At 37.8% G+C, this 25861-nt stretch overlaps 1 protein-coding gene across 4 annotated transcripts; it reads right to left on the bottom strand.

Annotated features, from left to right (window-relative positions):
- Positions 1-24193, bottom strand: LOC149815332 (AIG2-like (avirulence induced gene) family protein). Of its 4 annotated transcripts, XM_089989920.1 has the most exons (6): positions 23946-24178; positions 22680-22752; positions 21074-21166; positions 14580-14641; positions 14180-14263; positions 1-392 (listed from the first exon to the last, which is right to left on the bottom strand). In XM_089989920.1, the coding sequence occupies exons 1-6, from the start codon at positions 24074-24076 to the stop codon at positions 371-373; spliced, it is 465 nt and encodes a 154-aa protein (XP_089846046.1). In that variant the 5' UTR covers positions 24077-24178; the 3' UTR covers positions 1-370. The 4 variants fall into 4 exon arrangements, with proteins under 4 accessions (XP_089846046.1, XP_089846045.1, XP_089846048.1 ...); XM_089989919.1 differs by lacking the exon at positions 14580-14641 and having other exon boundaries at positions 23946-24157; XM_089989922.1 differs by lacking the exons at positions 1-392; positions 14180-14263 and adding an exon at positions 14313-14488 and having other exon boundaries at positions 23946-24193.
- Positions 24194-25861: the final 1668 nt, after the last annotated feature.

Below are 25861 nucleotides of genomic sequence, written 5' to 3'. Positions count from 1 at the left end.
TCAAAAACATATGAATTCATTCATTCACAATGGACGTCACAATTTACAGGTAACCAATGTGTTTGTTGCTTGTACACGTATGCAATGAATGTGCAAAAAATAATATTATTGAAGAAAAGAAACAAATTCCCTGATGTACTTTATACATGAAAAAGGAAGCAAATATAAAAGACAGGACAGTAGACTGAAAGACCAACAAGAATTGAGAGAAGCCCTTCAGATACTAAGAAGAATTTTAAAGCGGACATGAATTTTGCAATCCATATTTATGAGCCCTGCTGAAAGAAGGATTCGTAAGTGACCATCCTTGACTTGGATTCTGGATGTTCAATTTCAGCCACGAAGTTGCAGGTCATACCAAGAAAATCACTCATGTGCTTCTCCTTCCATAACTGCAAACCAAGAAAACCGAAGAAATATAAGTGCAAAGCATGCACCCTGAGAGAGAGAGAGAGAGAGATGACAGTAAATTACACCTAGAAACCCATGTCTGTCAGTATATGTTTGTTCTGTGAGTGCATTTTATGATTAAACTTACAAAAGATAAAACATGACACTTGCGTCTATGACATGTCATGAGCATGTTGTGTCTCATACATTTTGATGACTGGACACCACTAGCTTGTTGACATTTACTTTCTGTGTTCAATTCCTATAGTAAAATAGGTCAGTGGTATAGCCAAAGATATTCCATGTCATTCTCCAATGATGAAGCATGATAAGATACATGATAAGGGAGAAACCAACAAAGCATACAGCTACAAAGAATTAGTGGTTTCTTGTGTACATATGTGCCTATGATATCATTGTACCATTCACTGATCTCATTTCCAGAAACAAGCCAGGCTCAGAGGCTATAATTGTCATTGTGTGATTAGCATCCTTAAATACTTGAACCAAGTTATGAATGTTAGGATTTACCATTCTAGAATGTACATGCGGTTCCATCTAGACCGAACAAGAGAATCATCCCATCAGATCATTTTTATACAAGAATTGTGATTCCAAATGTATCATGAGAATTATAGCCAATGAGTGCAGTTTGCTTTTTATAATGAAGATGCAGTAAATCTCTCTCTCTAACACACACACACACACACATATATATATATATATATATATATAGGAAAATGGAAATCTACCCGACTTCTTCCATGCCTGACCCATGCCAGATGGGGTTTTTTCAAAAATTTCGGTGTTTTCTCAAAATTCTAACCTTACAGCAGTGGTAATATACCCGACCCCATCCCTGCCCAACCGTACCCGATGGGCTTTTTTTTCGAAAATCTGACCTTATGAATATGTTCTGCATGATCGATTTGTAATGAAATATGCGGAATAATCAAGAATGCAAATACATTCACAATGTCCAACAATGGACTTAGCACAAAGGCACAAAGAAGAAATCCACTAAGGGATAATACGAAAGGCCTTGTAACAAGGCTACACATAAAATAAATACTCTTTTTATTAGAGAGGAGCTCACAAAAGCATAACATACACATGGGGGGAAAGCCCCTATTTATACACTTCAAGGGACCACAAGGGAGCTCCCAATAAAGTCATTGGGAGCCCCCAACGGTCACATTTGTGACCGTTGGGGGGGGGCAACGACTCTATGGTTGGGCCCCTTATGTGCCTTCAAACAAAGAAAATAAGAAATAAAAATAAAAAGAAAAGAAATACAAAAAAGAAAAGAGAAAAACAAATACCCCTATAGGGTACTATGTGAAATGACCATAATTCCCCTATCGGGTATTATGGTGTATTTGAAAAAATATATATATATATATATATATATATATATTTTAACATCCCCCCCTCAAACTTTACGGGGAGATGACTGAAAGTTTGCCATGGAGAAACAAGAAGCGGGGAACAGGAAGTGCTTTAGTAAAAAAATCAGCGAGCTGATATTCGAATGTGACGTATGGCAGTCGAAGCCACACAAGTTCCATTGTAGTGGTTGTCATAGCCCAGTACTCAACCTCAGTAGATGATAAAGAGACTTTTTGTTGTTTCTTGTATCTCCAAGCAATTAGCGAATCTCCTAAAAAGACACAAAAACCAGTAGTTGAGATTCTATCATTTGAGTTTTCTCCCCAGTCAACATCAGTATAGGCAAGCAAATTTAATGAAAAGAGTGAGGATAGAAATAACCCTTTAGTTAGAGTGTTTTTTATGTAGCGAATAATCTGAAGCATGGCACTCATATGCACAGTTGTAGGAGCATGCTGGAATTGGCTGGCAAAGTCAACAGCGTGAGCGATGTCTAGCCTATCAGATAGGTGGGAGATCTAATGAGTTGTTTGTAGGGTGTAGGATCATTCAATAGAACCCCATCCTCTAACTGTAGTTTAGCGTTGATAACCTCTGAAGTCTCCACCTTTTTGTCATCTGAAATTTCAGATTTGGAACATATATCTGCAACAAGCTTCAGTTGTGATAATATATACCCTCGAGAAGAGTATGCAACTTCAATGCCAAGAAAATATCTGAAAAAAACCTAAATCAAACATATCAAAGTTATCTTTTAACATCAATAATACAACTTCATCAACATAAAGCAAAAGAACAACAATACTATTACCTGCACTTTTAACAAAGAGAGCAGTGTCAGTATAACAAGAACGAAATCTCAACTTGATCATGATAGCACTAAATCTATCATATCAAGCCTTAAGGGCTTGTTTAAGACCATATAAAGCTTTTAATAATTTAAGGGTTTGACCTTGTTCAAGAGTAATTCCCGGCGGAGGGCCCATATATAGTTTATTTAATTGACCATTAAGAAAGGCATTTTTAACATCTAATTGAAATATAGGTCATTTCTTAGATGATGCTACAACAATTAGAGTTCGAACACTAGTCATTCGAGCAACAGGAGCAAAAAAAAATTCATAGTCAATGTCGTATTCTTGTGAGTATCCCTTAGCCACTAATCTTGCTTTATATCGTTCTAAGGAACCATCACTTTTTGTCTTAACTTTGTAAACCCAACGACAACCATTAGCTTTTTTTATTTGGTGTAAGTTAAACTAATTCCCAAGTTTTAGCCTTCTTTAAGGCATCTAGTTCTACCCTCATTGCTTCAATCCAATGCGATATATTTTTTGCTTGATTATAATGAGAAGGCTCATAGTATGAATGTATGAATGTAAGGCTATTAGACAAGCTCTATAATTTGGTGAGAGAGATTCATATGAAACAAACCTATTAGGTAGAATTAATTCTCTAGAGGAGCGCCTAAGGGAAGTTTCTTCTAGAGGTTCATTAAGACGCAAAAATTTTTTTAAAGCACTAATAGGTCTCTCTTGCTCACGTCGAGTGTAAACAGGTAGATTGTCACCATTAGTTGGTGATGTTTCAATATTATGTATGTCTTCTAATATTTCTGAATGACTTAAAGTTTCATCATTTGTATCTTCTAAAAGATCATTTAAAAACATATATTCAATTTCATTTTGTTTGTCTAATATTTCAAATATGTTCTCTTCTTCTAGAAATGTCACATCTTTTGAGGCATATAACTTATTGTTTTTATAATCAAAACATCTATAGCCCTTTTGATTTTCACCATATCCCAAGAATACACATTCAATTGCCTTTGATGATAATTTATCTCTTTTATGTAAAAGAACAAAGCATTTACATCCAAAAATACGAAGACGATTGAAATCGGGTGTAATTTTAAAAAGTTTTTCATAAGGAGATATATTATTTAATTTTGAGGAAGACATTCGATTGATTAAGTACGTGGAGGTTAACACAGCTTCGGCCTAAAAAAATTTAAGAATATTTTTAGAAATAAGTAATGATCTAATGGTTTCTAAGATATGCCTATGTTTTCTTTCCGCTAGACCTTTTTGTTGTGAAGTTCTTGGACATGATCTTTGATGACAAATGCCATGTTGTTTTAAATATGTTTGAAATTCATTTGATAGGTATTATCTTCCGGAGTCGGATCTAGTGGTTTCTAAGAATGGATATATGACTTTGAAATTGATTTTGAATTTTTGCACAAAAATCTTTAAAAAAAAGTAAAGACTTTCGATTTAAGATTAAGAAAATAAATATATACATATCTAGTATAATCATCAATAAAGGTCACATAATATGAATAACCACCTTTAGATAGAACCGGAGATGGTTACCACACATCGGAATGCACCAATTCAAAAGGTCTAGTTGAAATAAAGGTTCTTATAGGAAATGGAATAGACTTCATTTTTCTAAAAATACAATCTTTATAATTGATATCTTTTTCTTTACAAAACCTGTTTCCAAAATGAAAAAGATACATTTTAGAATAACTTGGATGTCCAAGTCTTTTATGCCAAGTTTCAATACTTTTATCTTGGACATAAGTATAAAAAAAGTTTGTAAGAAGTGTCAAGTGATCCATGTAGTAAAGATCTCCCTTTCTATGGCCTTGCCCAATCCGCTTCCCGGACTGGAGATCCTGCACAAAGCATCCTTGAGATGATAAAGATTTTTCACATCCATGGTAGGCAATTTAGGAAACGGAAAAAAGGTTGAGATTTAGTTTAGGAACTATTCTTACTTTTGAAACAAAAAAGTTTTGAAAAATTTTATGATCTAGAGTTCCAATTCCATTTATTTTGAGAAAAGTTCCATCGACCGTAGAGACACAAGATATTTTTGAATTGGTGCATACGTTGGTTAAAGCATTTTCATGGGGGGTCATGTGAAAAGAAGCTCCGGAATCTAAAATCCAAGAATACGTACCGAGAGGTGATGAAGAGGAAATAGCGGCACCGGAGGTGGAGGAAGTAGCCTTTAAGATTTGTTGGAAATATTTGACCAAGAGTGTCCTTGAGATCCCCGTTTTTGCCTTCATCTTCTTTAGTGGAGGATTCCTCAATGGAAGCCACCTTAGGCTTGAAAGTCTCATTTAATTTTGAGCATGCAGGTTTGATATGTCCCCAACTCATAACAATGATGACATATAATCATCTTCCTTCCATCATTCCCTTGTTTTCCAAAATGAGGTGACTTGTATATTTTAACATGATTGTCGGATTTATATACGGCAAGAACTTCATCCATGCTTTTACTCAGGTCATGTTGAGTCTCTTCTTGAGTAATTTCGGCAATGGCATCCAATGGAGGAAGAGTGGATCTATGAAGGAGTGAGGATCTCACTTATTCAAATTCGGGACAAAGCCCAAATAAAAATTGAAACAATCTATCTTGTTCCATTTGTTTTTGTCTAAGTTCAACATTCTCCATAGCCACCCATTTAGGTTCTAAAAGAGTCAATTCATCCAACAAAGGGTTTAGAGCACTATAGTAATCTTGGATGCTCATATCTCCTTGTTTTGTAGTTCTAACTTTCTCTTGTAAGAAATAGGCTCTTGCATGATCTTTTTGGGTATACATACCAGAGTTACCGGAAGCGCCCCTGCTATAGGGGAAGCGCGCTTCCCCGATACGCGCTTCGGAAGCGCGAAACGCGGCACTTCCGAAATGCGCAGGGAAGTGCACGCTTATGACAGGAAGTGTGTCCCCCTTTAATGGGGTACGCATACCCCTTTAATGGGAGATGCGTACCCCATTAAAGGGGGACGCGTACCCCATTAGAGGGGTATGCATTTTACCAATTTACCCTTTTTTTTAAAGAAATATTTTTTTATTAACGGTAAAATGGGAAATTTTGAAAAACTATGAAATAAAAACTCAAAAGAGAAGCTTAGGGTTTTTTTTCACGCCTCTTTCGAGCCTCTCCTCCTCCCTCTCTCGCTCAGCCGATTTAGCAACCTTCTTCGGCGACCTTCTCCGATGACCTCCGACGTCCGACAATCACTTGAGTGATTGATTTTCTATCGATTTTTTGGTGATTTTTGGATATTGAGATGTGCCATAACTACGATCAATATCGATCATTTGTGGCTTTGCAATAACATTGAATCTTCTTTTCTGGCCATATCGAGGATTTATCCTTCGTCCTTTTGGTTGGCCAATAGAAAGAATTTGAATTTTGAATCTCTTTTCGCAAAAGCTTCACTCTTTTGGAAGTGATGCTGAAGGTAAACTGAGGTAAAGAATTATGCAATAAAGATTCTGAAATCAACAAATAATTTGATTGACAAATTGACAAAATGTTCTTGAAATCCTTGGTGAAAGAGAGCATTTGAGGTCCGGCTTAACACATCCGTGACAAAAATCATCCTCCCCTTTTCCTAAAGGAGACGACCATCGGTTCACTGGGAACAATATCAGTTCAATTAAGAACGACCATCGGTTCACTGAGAACAATATCAGTTCAATTAAGAACGACCATCGGTTCACTGGGAACTATATCAGAAAGATTAAGAATGACCATCGCTGAGAATAATATCAGTTCAATTAAGAACGACCATCGGTTCGCTGGGAACAATATCGGAACGATTAAGAATGACTCAGTTCTTTGGGAACACTATCAGTTCAATGAAGAACGACTATCAGTTCACTTGGAACACTATCAGTTCAATGAAGAACGACTATCAGATCACTTGAAACACTATCAGTTCAATGAAGAACGACTATCAGTTCACTTGGAACACTATCAGTTCAATGAAGAACGACTATCAGTTCACTTGGAACACTATCAGTTTAATGAAGAACGACTATCAGTCCACAAATGATCGATATTGGTGATTTATTAAGGGTAAAATGGGAAATTTTGAAAAAATATGAAATAAAAACTTAAAAGAGAAGCTTAGGGTTTTTTTTTCACGCCTCTTTCGAGCTGTCAGAAATATTCACTTGCAAGGGTTAGAGATGAGGTAAAGAGAGAAGAGAGGGGTCGGCGGCAATAGGGTTTTTCCTCTTTCACTTAATATTTATAAGTGTTGTACATAGTATGACTTTACACAATAAGTAAAAACAAATTACAAACATGCCACCGCCCACGCATCCCAAGATGGATCTTGGAATGTGGTGCGGGTCGGATCCAAGATCCAAAACTAACAGCCTCCCTCAAGTTGAGTATGGTCTTTGATCATGCTCAACTTGCCTTTGAGTGCCCAAAACTGATGAGTGGATAATCCCTTGGTAAAGATGTCAGCAACTTGCATATCTGACCGAACATATGCAGGTTCAATTTCTTTTTCTTCCACCTTTTGCCTAACAAAATGTTGATCGATCTCGATATGCTTCGTACGACAATGAAGGATGGGATTGAAGGCAATATTAATAGCACTCTGATTATCGCAAATAAGCATAGAGGACGAGATTGGTTCTTGTAATTCCTGCAGTAGATGTCTCACCCATGTAACATCGGTTGTTCCCGCTGCCATTGCACGATATTCTGCTTCAGTACTTGATCGTGTCACTGCCTTTTGCTTCTTGCTACTCCATGTTATAATATTATTGCCGATAAGAATGCAATACCCCGAAACTGATCTTCGCTCGTCAGGATCACCCGCCTAATCCGTGTCTGTGTAGGTGAATAGTCGATGCCCTGACATATAAGTTGTGTCCTTGGTGTACATCAAGCCATCTCCAATCGTACCCTTTAAATACCGAAGGATCCTTTTTACTCCTTCCATATGTACATCTATAGGAGCATGCATAAACTGTGAAGCCTGATTGACAGAGTATGTTATGTCAGGCCTAGTGAATGTTAAGTATTGTAACATCCCTACAACTCAACGATACAAAGTAGGATCATGATAAGTAGTGCCTTCTTTAGCACTTAGCTTATGATTTAGAAGGCAAGGTGTGCTAATTGGTTTACGATTCTCCATCCTTGTAGCAAGTAAAATATCAATGGTGTACTTATGTTGGCTCAATGTAATAGTCTCATGTCGACTATCAACTTCCACACCCAAAAAATATCGCAAGGGACCCAAGTCTTTCATCTTGAATTTAGCCATCAGCATAGACTTAACCCAAAATATGTGAACCCCATCACTCCCGGTAATAATGATGACATTAACATATATAAGCACCCAAACAATAGCTGAATCACTTTTGAATATGAACAATGAATGATCTAGAACACTTTTAGTAAACCCATGGTGCTGGATCTCCGTGGAAAAACTCTCAAACCAAGATCGAGAAGCTTGTTTCAAGCCATAAAGAGAGCGTCGAAGTTTACATACCCAATTGGATGAATCATGCATACTATAACCAGGTGGCTGCTCCATGTAAACTTTTTCCTTTAGTTCACCATGCAAAAAGGCATTTTTAACATCAAGTTGACTGAGTGACCATCCATGTTGTAACGCCAATGCAATGATAATCCTGACGGTGCCCAATTTTACTACTAGGCTGAACGTTTCATCGTAGTCCTGCCCATACTGTTGTGTAAAGCCTCGTGCGACCAGACGAGCTTTATAGCGCTCAACACTGCCATCCGGTTTGTGCTTGATTTTGTACACCCATTTGGATCCTACAACATTCTTGTTATCTAGCCTTGGTACAATTTTCCATGTATTGCATTCATGCAATGCTTCCATTTCCTCATTCATCGCCTCTACCCAGGCACGGGAATGTACAGCATCATAAAAGGAGGAAGGTTCTGTTTCTTGGGACACTCTGGTTAGAAATGTTTGAAAATCCAAAGAGAAAATGTCATAACTTACCCAACGATCTATAGGATGTCTAATCCGAGTGGAACGTCGTAGAGGAGTCTCATCATTGACTGGATGAGCTCTACGAGAATAAACAAGGCCAGAAAAACGTGAGGATGTTGTTGTAGGAGGAATGTCTTCCATATGTGGTTCCACATCGAAAGTATAGGGTTCATTATCTGTCAATGAAGATGAATCCTCATAGGGCAACGAGTCATATAAAAGTGAGTCACTGAGCCAAGGATCATAACTGTCCTGTGTATCTGTGGAAGATGAATCCAGAGTGTCAAAATTTTCATCATCAAAAACAACATTTCTAGATACCCGAATTTTGCTTGTATGAGGATCATAACACCTGTATCCCTTATAGTCATCTGCATACCCAAGAAACTTACACTGTACAGCTTTGTCTTGAAACTTATTTCTCAATGAATGATCAATGTGAACATAACATACACAACCAAAAAGATGTAGTTCTTCATATGATGGATGGCAATTATAAAGAACAAAATATAGATAATTATCTTCAAGGATGGTCATGGGCAACATGTTGATAACGTAAACAGCTGTATGGAAAGCCTCGGTCCAAAGAGAGAAGGGAATACCCACAGTGTGCATCATGCTTAAGGCTGTCTCAACAATATGCCTGTGTTTTCTCTCAGCTACTCCATTTTGTTGAGGGGTGTCAGGGCAAGAAATGTTACGTGTAATGCCATGCTCCTTCAAATATTCACTAAAATCATGGGATATGTATTCTCCCCCATCACACTGGAAATATACAACATTGGTATTGAATTGGTTTTGGACTAGTGCATGAAACTGTTTGAACAACTTGAAAACTTCATGTTTGTTTTTCATGAAGTAAATCCAACTAAAACGAGTGTAAGAATCAAGAAAGAGTACATAGTATCAAGATCCAGAAAGAGAGGCAGTAGGCGCAGGACCCCAAACATCTGAGCATATAATCTCAAAAGGCTTTGTTGCTCTTTTATTGATACTATGAAAAGGAAGTACATGACTTTTGCATAAATGACAACTTGGACATTTTGACTCTAAACTGACTGCGGGTATTAGACCTTTAGCATACAACTTGTCAAGAAAAACTTGACTACAATGACCCAAACGAAGATGACATAAGTTTGGCTTATTAAGTTTCAAGACTCTAGATGAAGAACTATGATCTGTGGATCGACTCAAAAATGTTGGAAAGGAAGGAGCTGAAGAAGCCACGGCTACGGAAGACGACGTCTTCAAAGGCACATGAGATTCTTCAAAGACGTACATGTTCCCGCGTCGTTCACCTTTAGCGAGCGTCTTCTTGGTGTGAAGATCCTTAAGATAAACAGAAGAAGGAGTAAATTCAATGGAAGAATTTGTCTTCATCAACTAATTTAGACACAGATAGAATATTCTTTTGAATAGCAGGTGTGAGTAAGACATTTGACAAGGGTAATTGAGATTCAGGCAAAGGAAGGGAGACATTTCCAGTGTAAGAGATGGGGTGGTGAGATCCATCTCCTATGACTATAGTGTCATTTCCAGTGTAAGGAGACAAGTGAGAAAATTTACCTGCATCAGAAGTAACATGTGTTGCTGCCCCTGAATCAATATACCATATACCATCATCATTTTGACGCAAGTTCATCTGATTGAAAGTAGTCATAAGGATATTTTGTACGTCCTGTGGAAGAACCTGTCCTTGAGGAGTACGTGCAAACGTCTGAGTTGCCCTCTGCCCTGGCCTCCCTGTTTTGTTCCGGTTCTGAGGGTTGTACCAGCAATTTGCTTTAACATGTCTCCGCTTGTTGCATAGAAAACAAGTAGGAACGCGTCCCCCTCGTGGTACACTGCCTGAGCCAAGGCCTCCTCCAGCTGGTGTGGGTAGTAATCCTCCTTTGTTTATAGTTGTTCCATTTGGACGAGGAGGAGTAAACAAAGCTCCTGTTTGAATAGGCGTATGTGCCATCATCACAGGGTGAGTATCATCTGGCGCATGTTCCTGATTTAAACTGACCTCATATTGCAGAAGCTTAGATTGAAGATCATCAAAACATGGAAGAACTGAGACAACCTGGAGTGCTGTGCAAAACATGCGATATTCAGGTCCAAGGCTACCTAATACCTGTTGTACCATGTCCTTATCTGATACAGGACTTCCAATGGCAGCTAACTGATCTGTAATAACCCTGACATCCCCCATGAACTCTGTAATGGATTTGTTTCCTTTTCGCATGGATTGGAATTGCCACTTAAGTTGCAAAGCCCGGGATTCAGAGACTTGAGAAAAAGAATGAGCTAGTCCATTCCACAACTCGGCAGCAGATTGATCATCAGAAATGCTTTGTAAAACACGATCAGAAAGTGTGGAAGTTATGTAAGCAACTAATGTCTAATCCCGTTGTACTCATATGTCATGGGCAGGATTGGTGGTTCGAAGTTGACTCACCTTCCCATCTTCACCTGTTATTTCTTGCATGATATGTGTGGGTGGGGCGGGTGATCGCCCATCTAGATGACCATAAAGACCATGACTGCGAATAAAAGGCACAATCTGACGTTTCCAAAGTAAGTAGTTATCGTGAGATAACTTGTGGGTCATGAGGTGAGTAAGAAAACTAGGGTTCAACTTGGAATCCATGGATTATATGAAGAATAAGAAGCCAAAACTGTTCTAACAGTGTATTGAAGAGGAGATAGCAATGTTGTGTGCTGAAAATAATATCAGCACACACGTTATTTAGAGAAGGAGGAAAGCAGCAATGCTGCTGTGTGCTGAAAACGATACCAGCACACACGCTGCACACAGAAAATAAAACAGCGATGCTGCTGTGTGCTGAAAAGGATATCAGCACACACGTTACGCTGTGTGTTGAAAAAGATATCAGCACACACGTTACACAAAGAATATTAACGTGCGAACCAGAAAAAGGGAGAGAATCAGAAATATTTTGGGGAGAAAACAAAAACTCGGCAGACTAAAAACAGAATGTTAAGACGTGCGTACAGAAAAAAATTTTAAATGAGAAGAACAAAAAGGAAAAACTGGAATGACGTGAAAGAGGATTAAGGGAGAAGGGACAGAAATGAACCCACGTTCTTTAGCAGCACGTGTTGATCTTTAGAGGCCTTCTAGATGATTGATTTTCGCGCCTGTGCTCTGATACCATGTCAGAAATATTCACTTGCAAGGGTTAGAGATGAGGTAAAGAGAGAAGAGCGAGAAGAGAGGGGTCGGCGGCAATAGGGTTTTCCCTCTTTCACTTAATATTTATAAGTGTTGTACATAGTATGACTTTACACAAGAAGTAAAAACAAATTACAAACATGCCACCGCCCACGCATCCCAAGATGGATCTTGGAATGTGGTGCGGGTCGGATCCAAGATCCAAAACTAACACGAGCCTCTCCTCCTCCCTCTCTCGCTCAACCGATTTAGCAACCTTCTTCGGCGACCTTCTCCGATGACCTCCGACGTCCGACAATCACTTGAGTGATTGATTTTCTATCGATTTTTTGGTGATTTTTGGATATTGAGGTTTCTTATGTCCAGATTTGGTTTTTTGTTTAATGTAATCCAATCGGTGAGTGTTTGGGTCTCAGATGGATTGTATTTTGGTCGTTTTGATGTATACCATCAGTCAGACAGACGTGATTTGGGTTGATATATTCATGTTTGGCTGAGTTCTCGTGATGCTTATGAAGTGGTACTAGAGGCAGTAACCTGGATTTGGCTTGATGCTCTTATCAGCATTGTGAGATAAGTTCATCTCATTGTATTGATGGCTTGGATATCATCATGTATGATATTTGTGGTAGTATGGATGTGATACACTCAGTTTAGATGTGAACTTATTGTTAGTTCTCGCTTACTTTTGGTGCCTGTAGTTGAGTATTCATATTCATATGAAGCCAGTTGTGTGATATTTTATTGGTGTTATTGTGTCGAGTTTTAGATATATTCTGCATATTTTTTCTTGGTGTTCTATTTGTGTGCAGGAGACATTAACAACAAATACAATATCTCGAATCTCCAATGCTCAGCCAATTTTACAATGATGAACACTAAATTCATGTATACGATTTGGCAATCAACATAAAATAAATAAAAAAACAATAAAAATTGGGAATCATATCCCAAAATTGCTTCTCTTTCACTTCTCATTTGAATCCTATGCCGCTTCCTTCTTCGCTTCTTAGGTCGCTTCCTAGGTCGCTTTCAAGACGCTTCCTAGGTCGCTTTCAAGACGCTTCCCGGTTCGCTCCTAAGTCGTCCCGCGCTTCCCGCTTCTTAAAATTTTAGAAGTGCTTCGCTTCCCGCTTCCGCTTCCCGTATTGCTTCCCGCTCCCGCTTTCTCGACTGGCAACTCTGATACATGCCCTTCATAAAAAAACCAAGCTTCATTGGCTTAGGGAAATTTTGCAATATTGGCACATATCTTAAGTTCAACATTATTCATAAACTGTGCTAGGATTTTTGCATGGTTGTTCTCCCAATCTTTCACTTGACGTTGATGGTCTTCTATTGTTTTGAGGCGAGCGTCTTCTTCAAGAGCTTTTTCTTGACCTCCTTCCATCTTTGTGAGCTCAAGTTGAGGTTCCGGAACGATCCCCATTACATAACCCCAAAGCTTCTTTCCTTTGAGATTATTTTCCATTGCGGATGACCACATCATGTAATTTTTTTCATTGAGCTTGAATAATAGGTCGATCTTGGTCTCCATTGCTTCAATAAGAGAATATATAAAAGTGGAGAGAGAGACAAGATTTCACCTTGGAAGAATCAGATGGCTTTGATACCATATAATGAAGTATGTGGAAGAATCAAGAATGCAAATGCATTCACAATGTCCAACAATGGACTTAGCACAAAGGCACAAAGAAGAAATCCACTAAGGGATAATACGAAAGGCCTTGTAACAAGGCTACACACATAAAATAAATACTCTTTCTATTAAAAAGGAGCTCACAAAAGCATAACATACACAAGGGGGGAAAGCCCCTATTTATACACTTCAAGGGACCACAAGGGGGCTTCCAATAGAGTCGTTGGGAGCCCCCAACGGTCACATTACCGTTGGGGGGCCCAACGACTCTATGGTGGGGCCCCCTACGTGGCTTCAAATAAAAAAATAAAAAGAAAAGAAATACAAAAAAAAAAGAGGAAAATAAATACCCCTATCGGGTATTATGTGAAATGACCATAATACCCCTATCAAGTATTATGGTGTATTTGAAGAAATATATATATATAGAGAGAGAGAGAGAGATATGTGTGTGTGTATTGATACATATATTTTAACACGATTCACCAGAAATCGACTCTTGGATCATGCATTTTGGATGAAAAAAACAGTTTTTGGAGCATCAAAAGTTTTAAAAACTGTAGACTGCTGATTTTGGAACCTTATAAAAACCTATCCACGCATCGGAATCAAATGATCCAGGACCCAATTCCTACGAAAACAAATACACGTACAACATATCTGTAAGGTTAGAATTTCAAAAAAACACCGAAATTTTTGAAAAAAAAAACCATAAGTCGGGTAGATTTCCATTTTCCTGTATATATATATTTTATCCGCAAAAGAAACAAATTTTACCTTAAAATCCCAATCTCCATATAAATCAGGATCTGCTTTGTTCCCCCATACATATGCATGGGCCTGCAATGTTTCTGAACTTTCCTGCAATAGCCAATATAATTCTCGTTATGAACATGAAAAGGCAACTTTTTTTTTGAATAATCAAGCTGGGGCTACACAAATCCCGACCAGTACAATTAAGATACGAAAACACAAAATTACAAAAAAAAAATACAAGAAACTACATTATTCCAAAGTGGGATACAGCTTAGGAGACTTATCTTTCCACATTCTATCCATGCCTGTCCAACTCAATCTAGCAAGGCTCTTTGCCATGTAGTTATGCATGTTAATAGAAGTTCTCATGAAACTCCACAATTTATTAAAAAGCTCTTGTTGATCCATTCCATGACCATACCTTACTTCCAGTGCTGAATTGATATGCTTCACAGCATCTTTCTTAGAAGACTCAATCATCACCTTCCACCCAATTGAAACACCGTTAAATCTCGTGCCACAAATGCCATTCTTTTCTACATTGAACATGGGTCTCACTATCCCTTACAGCAAAACCAAGTAACCAACTCTCCAAACTGATTTACATATGCCAATTAGAAACATATGGTACAAGAATAAATCTAGTCTAACTTGATTGATTCCAATGAAAAGATGACATTTACTACCATAATTTACTGGCAAAGAGTTTCTTCTTTTTTATCCTGGCAATTTAGATACACAGGGCGGTAAAAAAACTTAAGCAACTTGTTAACAGTTGCCTTACAATATTCACAATCTCAAAAGTAAGATGATTGTTTGCCACCTGTTTTACTAAAAGATTATATTCTCAAAACATCTGAGCAAAGGTGAAGGAAACTCTTGGGTTGTCACATAAATGTCGTGATATATGTTTTGGTCCTTGTCCCAGCACCACTTGTTCACACAGGACATGGGTTGACTTGATTGAATCCCAAGCAAGACCCTGGACTCGCCTCAAGGAATGGCTTAGTCCCATTTTAACTATTGGTTTCATACTGTAAGCAAGATACACGAAGGATCAAGGAGAGATTAATCTTCTGCAGGACTTGCAACTCCTGTAAGCAAAGCAGCAAACTCATGATACCTAAAAGACCAACAACATGGCAAATTCATCTTTACACTATGAGATGATCTAAAGGAGAATTACACAGCGTAATGAACACAAGAATATCTTCTGCAGGACTTGAAACTCCTGTAAGCAAAGCAACAAACTCCTGATACCTAAAAGACGACCAACATGGCAAATTCATCTTTACACTATGAGATGATCTAAAGGAGAATTACAAAGCGTAATCAACGCACGAATGGTACTTTCTGTTCCACAAATTATCGAAAAAGGTGCTCTAGTACGGTAATGCAAGTACCTTTTATGAGTTCCAGGAAGTCTGCTGGTCTAAAGAAACAAAGAAGAAAGCTCAAGAATCATGAATGGCAAATCTATTTGGCACCAAAGTTCAATATTCTAGGCACAGAGGCTTCTACGGTCCCCTTCTACCGCAAAACTATCTAGACAATAAACTTCAAAATGCAACTAAATGTCCAAAAGTCTGTCATTGCATACCTTCTTCAACATGAATAAAGAGTGATTATCAAGCTTGTTTAGGGTGAATGGTCATTTATTGTCACTTATCTTTCTGTGGGTGTTTGATCAATACTTCTCTAAGAGCGAAGTGCCCAAGTAACAGTTCAATAAGAACCATGGAACATCGGTTAATAGCGAACACACCATTTGGTCTTGCTTGTAGGAGCCACAGGACGTCAGTGATTGTATTTGGGGATTCGGGAATATTTCCAACAGAAAGAAAACTCTGGTGTAGCATCATAGTCAAAGATAGCATAGGGATTAATTGAAACAGGTGGGATCATCTACTTAATTGGATCATGATGGATCCAACAACACAATTGGAAAGAATGATTAAGAGACAAGTATATTCTACTCATGACCCACTGGAAGATTATCATAAAACCAGCCATGCATGCACGGATCCATCACCAATTCAACAAATCGTGAGAAATAAAGCACTTGAGTTCATCATGTGATTATGCCCAATGATATCATCATGGTTCCAAGCATGTACAAACCAGTCACAAATGTCGGTCTCGGCTATATCTCGGCAAGGCCAATCTCATGTTAATATAGGTTTAGTTGATAAATTTTGGGAATGCCTCGGCACTTAAAGACTTTTAAAAAAATATAACAATAGAAGAAATAAGTAAGAAAATAATATATTTAGATATTAAAATACACATGTATAAAATGTAATAAAAAAATATGTAAAAATATAAAATAAAGAAGAAAAACATATTTAGTAATATAGAAAAGAAATAAGACAGTAAAACTTGCTGAAAATATCCCAAAAGGTAAAGTATCATGATGTTTTCAAAAATAATTTTATGGTGATATTATTGCAATAATAGCATGATAATAAGATATGTATCGTATCATATCATATTGTAAAAAAATCATAATTAAAAAAAATTATAAAAAAACATGAAATCAGAAAAAATTGCAAAAATTCAAAAAAATCATAACACATGAAAGAATGATGAATTGCACAAAAAAAATCATAACTCAAAAAAAACGGTTTTCTCTCATTACTTGAGTGCCCCATTGCCATGCTGAATCATTTGATGCCATCTTCCCCTCCCCTCCCCCCACCCCCCTCAAAAAACTCAATAAGAAGCAAAAAATAGGGATTTGTTTACCTTAACCCACTTCCTTGAGTTAAAAAAGGTGAAAATGCACTCTTACTTAACTGCAAAAGCCCTCTCCCTTGTGCACGGATCGACCCCCAAATAGCACTCACGACTCCTAGGGTGCATGAATACCCCTCTAATGGCCTCTACACAAATGAGGAAGTTGGCCCCAAAGCAGTTTATAAAACCCAAAAAGTTAAAAACAAGTTTTGGCCCCTTTTTAAAGTGCACCGAAGGTGTATCATGCGATACACCTTGTATCGTATGATATAGCACAATACAGGGCTGTATCGTCCGATACAAAATTGCGATACGAGTGTGTATCGTATCACTTTTGCCCATAGTAATGATACATATCGTACCATACGGTACGATACTTACAGCATTGGTACAAATTATGATCTACAATTTGAGTGCTCAGATTTTGGAGTGTTAACTTTACCAGTAATTTTGTTATTCTATGTCATACACATTTTCCATTTTACCACCAAACAAGTGCTCCCCCCCGACAATAAAACAAAAAGAATCTAGTCTAATTCATTTGGAACACAATAATTTAGGTTGATTAAGCTTTCTATTGCATCATTTGGCAGCCACATGCAGGTCATACATATTTACTCCATGCATTTATAATTGTTTATATATAAGTAGCGAGAGTGGCAATAAACTCGAAACATGATCTATCAACACTTCAGACTGGGCAACAAATATGCTTGGTGATCCAAGGGTGGCCTTATGTAGTTAGAAAGTGAGTCAATATAAATGTTCACCATGATTCATGGGATGGAGGCTTTGAGCTAAGAATCATATCAAGGTTCTTCATTTTTCGGGACCTTACAGATTCATACGGAATTATGGATACCCAATGAATTAAGTCAAAATGCATCTCTGACTGAATGTGCTTCAGTCCTTAAGAGTCAATGTGCCACATATTGGGGAGTGGAGGCTAACCATCTTAATCAAATCCATGTAGCTCGCAGTACTTGATCCCACCATGATTTCCTATGGCTTGACTCATAGTTCTAAACATTATCTTCAATAGCCAAATGCATCTTGTGATGTAAGCTATGTCACACGGACGTGATAAAAAGGCCGCCGCACCCCTGTCGATGATGGTGCAGGACTCGGTGTGGAAAATATTAAAATTTGCCGCACCGGGTGCAGTCAACCTACACCGAAGGTTATATTTGTTCAAAATGGATTCAGTCAACTTTGATTGAGTCCATTTTTGTCCAATTAAAAAAATGGGGAGTGGGGGGTGGGGTTAGAGCACAATCGCTCCTGACCCTGACTCCTCCTCTTCCCCCTCCCCTCCCCAACTCCTCCTCATCCGATGGCGATGACGGCAACAACGACAAGGTGAAATACGTACGTCACTCTCTCTATTCATCATCCTCCTCTCTTTTTTCTTCTTCTTCTTCCTCCTCCTCCTCTCTTTCTTCTTCTTCTTCCTTCTCCTCCTCCTCCTATCTTTTTTCTTCCTTCTCCTCCTCCTCTCTTTCTTCTTCTGCCTCCTCCTTCTCTACCTCTTCCTTTCCTTCTTCCTTTTCCTCCTCCCTTCGCCACCTCCTCCTCTCTTTCTTCTTTTTATTCCTCCTCCCTCGCCCCTCCTCTTCTCTTTCTTCTTTTTCTTCCTCCTCCTCCTCCTTTTCTTTTTCTTCCTTCTCCTCCCCTCATTGGCGCAAGGACTGAACCTAGGCTTGCTTCAAAAGAGGCTCTGGTGAACCCAAGGCCTAGGTTCACCATAACCAAATCCAAACCGACTGGGTTCAACTCTGGTCAACTTAGACATGGGTTCACCAGAACCAAACCCAAGCTTGGGCTGGGTTCTGAGTTCGACCAGCTCTTTTTTATGAATTTTATTTTATGATGTAAACTCAGGGGAGTGTGACTGGAGGGCAAGCATGATTTCAAAACTATAAACATTGACATAACTGAACCTACTCTTCCTTCTTATAATGAACTTGATGATGAAGAAGAAAATTATTAGGATCATTACCTCATCATCATATACATTGTTTACGATATACTTTTGGTATACAATTATGCATTGTTTGCTTCTTTTATTAGTATAATTTACTTCTTTTCTGCTTGACTTGTTTGATTGTTTCATGTTTTCTTAATTCACTTAGCGTAGTATTAATATATTTAGGTTGATTTAATTATGGTGTTATTTTTTATTGATGAGGAATAGAAAATGTAGATTGTTAATTTGATTTATTGCATGAATTTATGCATGATGAATTGATGATATGATAATTGTTTTTATATGATAACTGTTTTTATTTCATGAAAGTCATGCTCAGGATCTTGGAGACTTCTCCATTCCTTTTCATGAAATGAATCGTGACTTTATGTGCAAGATTCAAAAGAAAGAAATTGCAGAGGCTTTAAAGAAAATGAAATCAAGAAGGGCAGTTGGCCCAGATGGTATACCTATTGAGGCTTGGAAGTGCTTGGGAGAGAAAGGTTTAGAATGGTTGACAAATCTTTTTAACAAGATTTGGCAGACAAATAAGATGCCTAATGAGTGAAGGAAGAGTACTTTGGTGCCTCTATATAAGAATAAGGGTGATATACAAGATTGCACAAACTATCGTGGTATAAAACTCATGAGTCATACTATGAAACTTTGGGAGAGGGTGATTGAATCTAGGTTGAGGAAGGTTGTCATGATATCGGAGAATCAATTTGGTTTTATGCCTGGAAGATCAACTATGGAAGCTATACATATTCTTAGACAACTTATTGAGAGAAATAGAGAGGAACAAAGATTTGCATATGGTTTTTATTGATTTGGAGAAGGCATACGATAGAGTACCTAGGGACGTTCTCTGGTGGACAATGATGAAGAAAGGTGTTTCTCTCAAGTACATTAGTATAATTAAAGATATGTATGAAGGAGTAGTAACCAATGTCCGCACTTGTGGAGGGGTGACAACCAATTTTCCTATAACGGTTGGGTTACATCAAGGATCTGCTTTAAGCCCTTTCCTATTTGCTATAGTGATGGATGAGCTTACGAGATCAATTCAAGAAAATGTGCCATGGTGTATGTTGTTTGCTGATGATATTGTTTTGATTGATGAGTCTAGAGCTGGGGTTAATGCTAAGTTAGAATTATGGAGACAGACATTGGAAGTAAGAGGTTTTAAGTTGAGTAAGAGTAAGACAGAATATATGGAATGTCGGTTTAGTAAGCAACGAAGTAGTGATGGGAGTGTAGTGAAGCTTGGTGAGCAAGAAATACCGGTGCATGATTGTTTCAAATATTTGGGATCTATCATTCAAAAGTATGGAGAAATTGATGGATATGTAAATCATAGGATAAAAATTGGGTAGATGAAATGGAAAAGTGCAACTGGAGTGTTGTGCGATCGTAGAATGCCATTGCGGTTGAAGGGAAAGTTTTATAGGACGACTATTAGGCCCGCTTTACTATATGGTACAGAATGTTGGGCTGCTAAGAGACATCATATTCAAAAAATGAGTGTAGCTGAGATGGATGTGTGAAAATACAATAAAAGATAAGATTCGGAACGAGGAGATACGAAAGAAGGTAGGTGTTGCACCCATTGAAAATAAGATGAGAGAGAATCGTTTACGGTGGTTTGGACATATTCGGCGAAGGCCTAATGATGCTTCAGTTAGAAGGATGGAGAAATGGGAAAATATATTAGTTAAAAGAGGTCGGGGTAGGCCTAGGAAGACATGGATGGAGGTGATAGAAAAGGATATGAATGCTTTGAACCTCACCGAGGACATGGCATTGGATAGAAATGATTGGAGGAGAAGGATTCATGTGGAAGACCCAGAATGATTTTCTTTTTTGGTTCATATCGCCGACCCCAATTGTTTTGGGATGAAGGCGTAGTTGTTGTTGTTGTTTGTTGTTGAGTGTTAACTTAAAACTGTTAAAAACCATATATATATATATATATATATATATATATATATATATATATATATATATACACCCTCCCAGCACCCCCGCACCCAAGTTTTTTTAAAGTGCCGCATCTGCAACCGCATCTACACCCGCATCTGTGTGACATAGGATGTAAGCCCATTGTAACTGTTGGAAGCCACCAGCATCCAGGATAGAGTTATTGAAAGCATGCAAAACTATTTGCTTGTTGGCAAGTTAGTTTACAGAACAGAAAGGATTAAAATACTTACCAGCAAACAAACTTCAACAGTGTCTCTTTCATATTCAACATCTTCAAATGTATCTAAGACATCTAATTCAAGGTCTGTAATCCCAAAAAGGACCTGCAGCATCAAACAATTTAGAACATCCAGCAAAGCAGTGCAAAAAAATACAGTTATTATGAGAAACAGGAACTGTAACATTAATAGCAAAGCTGAACCACATCAAGTTCCTTTCACATGTGAAAGGTGAAGGATTTAGTAACTGTTTAATATTTGTATGACATAATGGAAAGATAAACTAAATCCATATATATATATATATGAAAAAGTTTCATCCTTTGGCAGTGCAACATGGTGGCAGAGGGACTAGCACATCCAAGACCTCTTTTGCAGAATGACTGATTGGGCTCCATGTCCAATATCCTAGTTATCCTGGACTTCCATGCAACACTCCATCAAACTGAATGGTGACATAGTTTCTGATATGATTTGTGCTTCGACCTCAACCTTTAAAGATCAAACCCTCCTAGAAAAACATGACACACTAAAAAACTGGTGGTTTTACCTTCCAATATTTAAAGGTTAGATCTGAAGCCAATACCCTTGTTAATCTAACACCATAATTTGGCCATGCAAAGTTCCAATGGAACAGATAATAGCTAGAAAGCTAATAACTGCATAAAGTTTGAAGATCAGTCTACTATGAGGATCTAATCAATGTCTCATGCATCTCCATCCTTATGAGGATAGGAGAATATCAACTATTCTAGAAAGTTGCAATCAACATAAAATTGAGAAGTGACTGGTAAGCTAGATACTCCATTGAATATGTGAGAGTTTTAACTCATAGAACAAAATGATTATGTGACTATGGTAGATGATCATCTGGAAACCCCAAGATATGCTTGTGCATGACTTCAATCTCAGGTCGAGCTAGTAAACATACCAAATATCAAAACCCATTAGAAGCTCTGAATGAGTCCAGCAAAGGGATCTAACAATAAAAACCCATGGGTCAGTCTTATCATATACTGTTATCTAGGTCTATGTGAAAGACAGATCGAATCATATCTTTGGTTCTGGAATTGTTATAAAAGATACTCATCCCATCAACAAACAAAACAGATACATACATGTGGAATATTCTGACATAAATCTTAGCCACTTCGATTGCATCTCTCAATCCCAAATGCCCAACTCCTAATAAAGAGTAAAAGCATGTCTGGATTGGTTTTGTGTGTCTTCATGTGTGAAAATATGTGTGTGTGTGTGTGTGTGTGAGAGAGAGAGAGAGAGAGAGAGAATCTTAATTGAAACTATATTCAAAATTTCAAACAGTTTATACATCACTATGATTGCAAAAGATTATATCATATGGCAAAGGAACCCTCTCTTTCAAGAAGATTTGCAGCATGGTTTCATTGGTCTGCATGGCTTTGGACAGCACACCTTCTGGCCATAAAAATATTTTGGACTGAAGGACCATCTTATATGGAAAGGTAGATCAGTATAACCAAGTTTGCTACGATCAATTAAGAACAAATTTTCTAAACAAGGAAAACCAAATGAAAATACTGGAATAACATATGTTTCTAGATGACAACTAAAAGGATGGAAAGCTAGCCATACAAACCCTTCCAGTTACTTGATTCTTGTCTACAGGTAGAATGGCAGGATAAACACGACCCTTTATACTATACCTATGGCTGCATCGTAAACATTGTGTCAGTAATGATAACCAAATAATAACATGAGAGGAAGTATACTATTTTCCACGAAGAGGCGTTCATTGAATAACATCACAATGACGAGGAAATATCAGAAAATCCTACTCTATTACAAAATAACTATGATCTTAATATGTAAATTAGCTAACAAGAATCTTGTCAAGAACAACTGAGTGCAGGAAATTATGCAATACAGAGCAAAATATTAATCATAGGAGGACAAAAGTAAAACAACAAACAAATGGGATCCAAGACAAGAGCAGAAAATGTGCAACAAAAAATAGATGAAAAGCGAAAGAATAACAGTCTTCAACAAAAGGAATTTTCCGAAAGAAGGCAAGAACCATTACATGTTTCAACAAGAAAAAGTTTACAAAGGCAAATCCTTCCCGAAAACATGGACTTAATGGATCAAGTGCAGGCTCAAGTAGGGCACAGATCGGCGAAGAAAAATTATTCCTAAAGGTCAGACCAAGGAACTTCAAGAAAATGAGAAAACCCAAGGAAAGCAGAGAAGACAATCACCAGGGAGTAATTTCTTATTGATTTCTTCTTGCAAGCCATCCAAGAGACAGAAAGAGGAGATGGTATTAAAGCTATATCCAGTGAACTACTGAGAAATACATATAGTGATGCTGACTCAAGATGAAAACAAATTCAGAAAAACAAAAGAAACCAATTACAAAAATAGAAAGGAACACGATTTTTCTCACTAACAAATTCACGTTATTAGGATGTAACCGAAAAAGAAAAAACAGCAAATCTAGCAACATGAAAGCAACTATTATAAGACAAAAAGAGGGAAACAAAAATGAAAAACCAAAACTCCAATACTAAAAAAGTGGTACTAAAGAGCCCATCCACGAAATTATTGATGGTCCGAGACAAATTGTGTACAAACCAACATCTTAGGACACATAATCTCAAATCCGAATTGTGAAAAGGAAGATGGTGGCTATAAGCCTACTTTACAAAAGAGAAGAAAAGAAAAACGATCACAGTTGGATCCATGAAGAACAATAAAGCTTCTATATCCAAAAGGCATAAGAGGAAAGAACATGGGCATCCAAAAATGTCGATTATGACGATGCTGGTGATCAATACACAGACTAAATTCAATACAGGCATTCTATTTACGAGAGCGGGTGTTGGAGAAAAAGGAGGTTCCTCACTAGTTGGAGAGGAGGGCAGGGGCAGAGGGTGGCACACGCTTCAGCAACACGTGCACGATCTCGTCTGCGAGAAGGCTGCCATACACAAAGACGTTGTGGAGTGAAAGAGGTGGGCAGACGGAGGCAGACATCCTCTCTCTCTCTCTCTCTCTCTCTCTCTCTCTCTCTCTCTCTCCAATGAATTAGGGTCGATGCACAAGGACAAGGGACTCTTCGTGTGGAGAAGGAGAACCCGTTTTTTACAGATTCGGCGGGGCCACCAAAAGAGGGTGGAATATGAGGCGGATACCCATCTGATTCATTTAGTCTCTGTTTGGAAATAGCGAGGAGTCGTGGAAGTAGAACTAGTGGAATTCAAGAGAAATAGATTTGGGAGGAGTTCTCTTTAAAGTCCTGATTTCTTACCAAGGAACCCGTAACATGGTATTTGGGCGGACAGGCTTATAAATTAAGCCTAAGCTCAGTTAAACGGACCGGCTCAGCCCATATGTATATATATTTTCTTTAATATATATTGATAGTAATGATACAAAGCTCCGGGAGCACCTAACTCCTTTTTATAACCGTTAGAGATCAAAAGATCCAACGGTTACAATAACACTTAAAATGCATGTTGTTAAGCGGTCAAGCATGCTTCATAAATACCAGCTCTTTAATTGAAAAGGTAAGAGAGGGTTTCCAATACTAAAATCATTGACTTTCATGACATGCTCTTACATGTATCCATTAGAGATGCACACGATCCAGGTTTGAGCTGAGCTTGGGCTGGCTCGGCTAGGCTCGAGAGGAAGAAGTGGTTGTTCAAGCTTGGCTTGAGCCTATGTTTGGGCTCGGCTTGAGCTAACCACATTTATAAAAAAAATCTAGAGTTTCTTTTTTAAATTTGCGTCAAAGGATTTTAAAAAAAAAAAACATATGTGGTGGGCTTTGAACCAAGACACACCCACTGGGGTAACACCTTTTTTGGGGTTCAAGTATAGAAAAATTATGTACATGTATAAACTCTAATTTTTTTTATATAACTGTTTGAACTGAGCTTAATCAAGTTTATCGAGCCTAACCGAGCTGGACTACCTATTCAAGCTCAGCTTGTTTATATGTACCGAGCCTAAACCTTTGTTCAAACTCGACTCGTTTATTTTTTTAACGAGCTCCAGCCAAGCTTAAACGGGTCGAGACCAAGCGAAACCGAGCCCGAGCTAGCTCGGCTCGTTGTGCATCCCTAACATCCATCTCCATTTATTAAGTTTTTTTAGTTTTGCAATTTCTCTCCCTCTCAAGAACCAGTCAAAGGAGAAAACAAAACTAAAATGAAATAGTAAATTTTTGTTATTTAGTCAGTTAAATGAACAACTAATTATAAATTAGATTTTTACATGGTAGTAGGTCGGTAGGCAGCATTTCACATATGAAGAGCATTCACCATGCGACCCTTGGAGGGGTGTAATTGGACAGGTTTGGTTTGGACCTAAGTTGGACCAAACTCATGTTTGATTTGAGATGTAATTGGTACTAGGTTCGGACTTCTATGAAAGAAATAGTATCGATCCTATATGAATTACATGAACTAGTACCTTGGCAAAATTATATTTTTTAATCTTTTTTACATTGATTTTTTTTGGATTTTGTTCGGAATTTGAGTTGGGCCCAAGTTTGGTATGAAGTTTCACAAACAGAATGAATAACGGGCTGAACCATTTGAAAGAGGCTATTATGGGAAAATGTTCTGAAGAAATCACTCAAGATTTATACCTCTGATTAGCCAACCAAAATGATAATTGGATTACACATCCAACTAGTAAATGTTAATCAATAGTTCAGTTGGAAATTTCTGTGCAACAGAGTGTACTTATTCTCTTAGTAACTTTTTATTATTTTCAGAAAACCGAGAATTATTTTATTTTTTACCCTGTGGA

Source organism: Nuphar pumila, chromosome 15, assembly GCF_984573655.1.
Source record: "Nuphar pumila chromosome 15, dmNupPumi1.hap1.1, whole genome shotgun sequence".
NCBI classification, from domain to species: domain Eukaryota; kingdom Viridiplantae; phylum Streptophyta; class Magnoliopsida; order Nymphaeales; family Nymphaeaceae; genus Nuphar; species Nuphar pumila.
The sequence above is the reverse complement of the archived record's forward strand: the minus strand, read 5'-3'. Positions and strand labels throughout refer to the sequence as shown.

Excerpts from the sequence above, each read along its gene's own strand:
- LOC149815332 (XM_089989919.1), bottom strand. The coding sequence starts at position 24,076 with ATGTCTGCCTCCGTCTGCCCACCTCTTTCACTCCACAACGTCTTTGTG. Across the intron at positions 22,753-23,945 it reads CCTGCCCTCCTCTCCAACTA|CCATAGGTATAGTATAAAGG; the intron begins GTGAGGAACCTC and ends TTTACGATGCAG. Across the intron at positions 393-14,179 it reads ATGGAGATTGGGATTTTAAG|TTATGGAAGGAGAAGCACAT; the intron begins GTAAAATTTGTT and ends CTTGGTTTGCAG.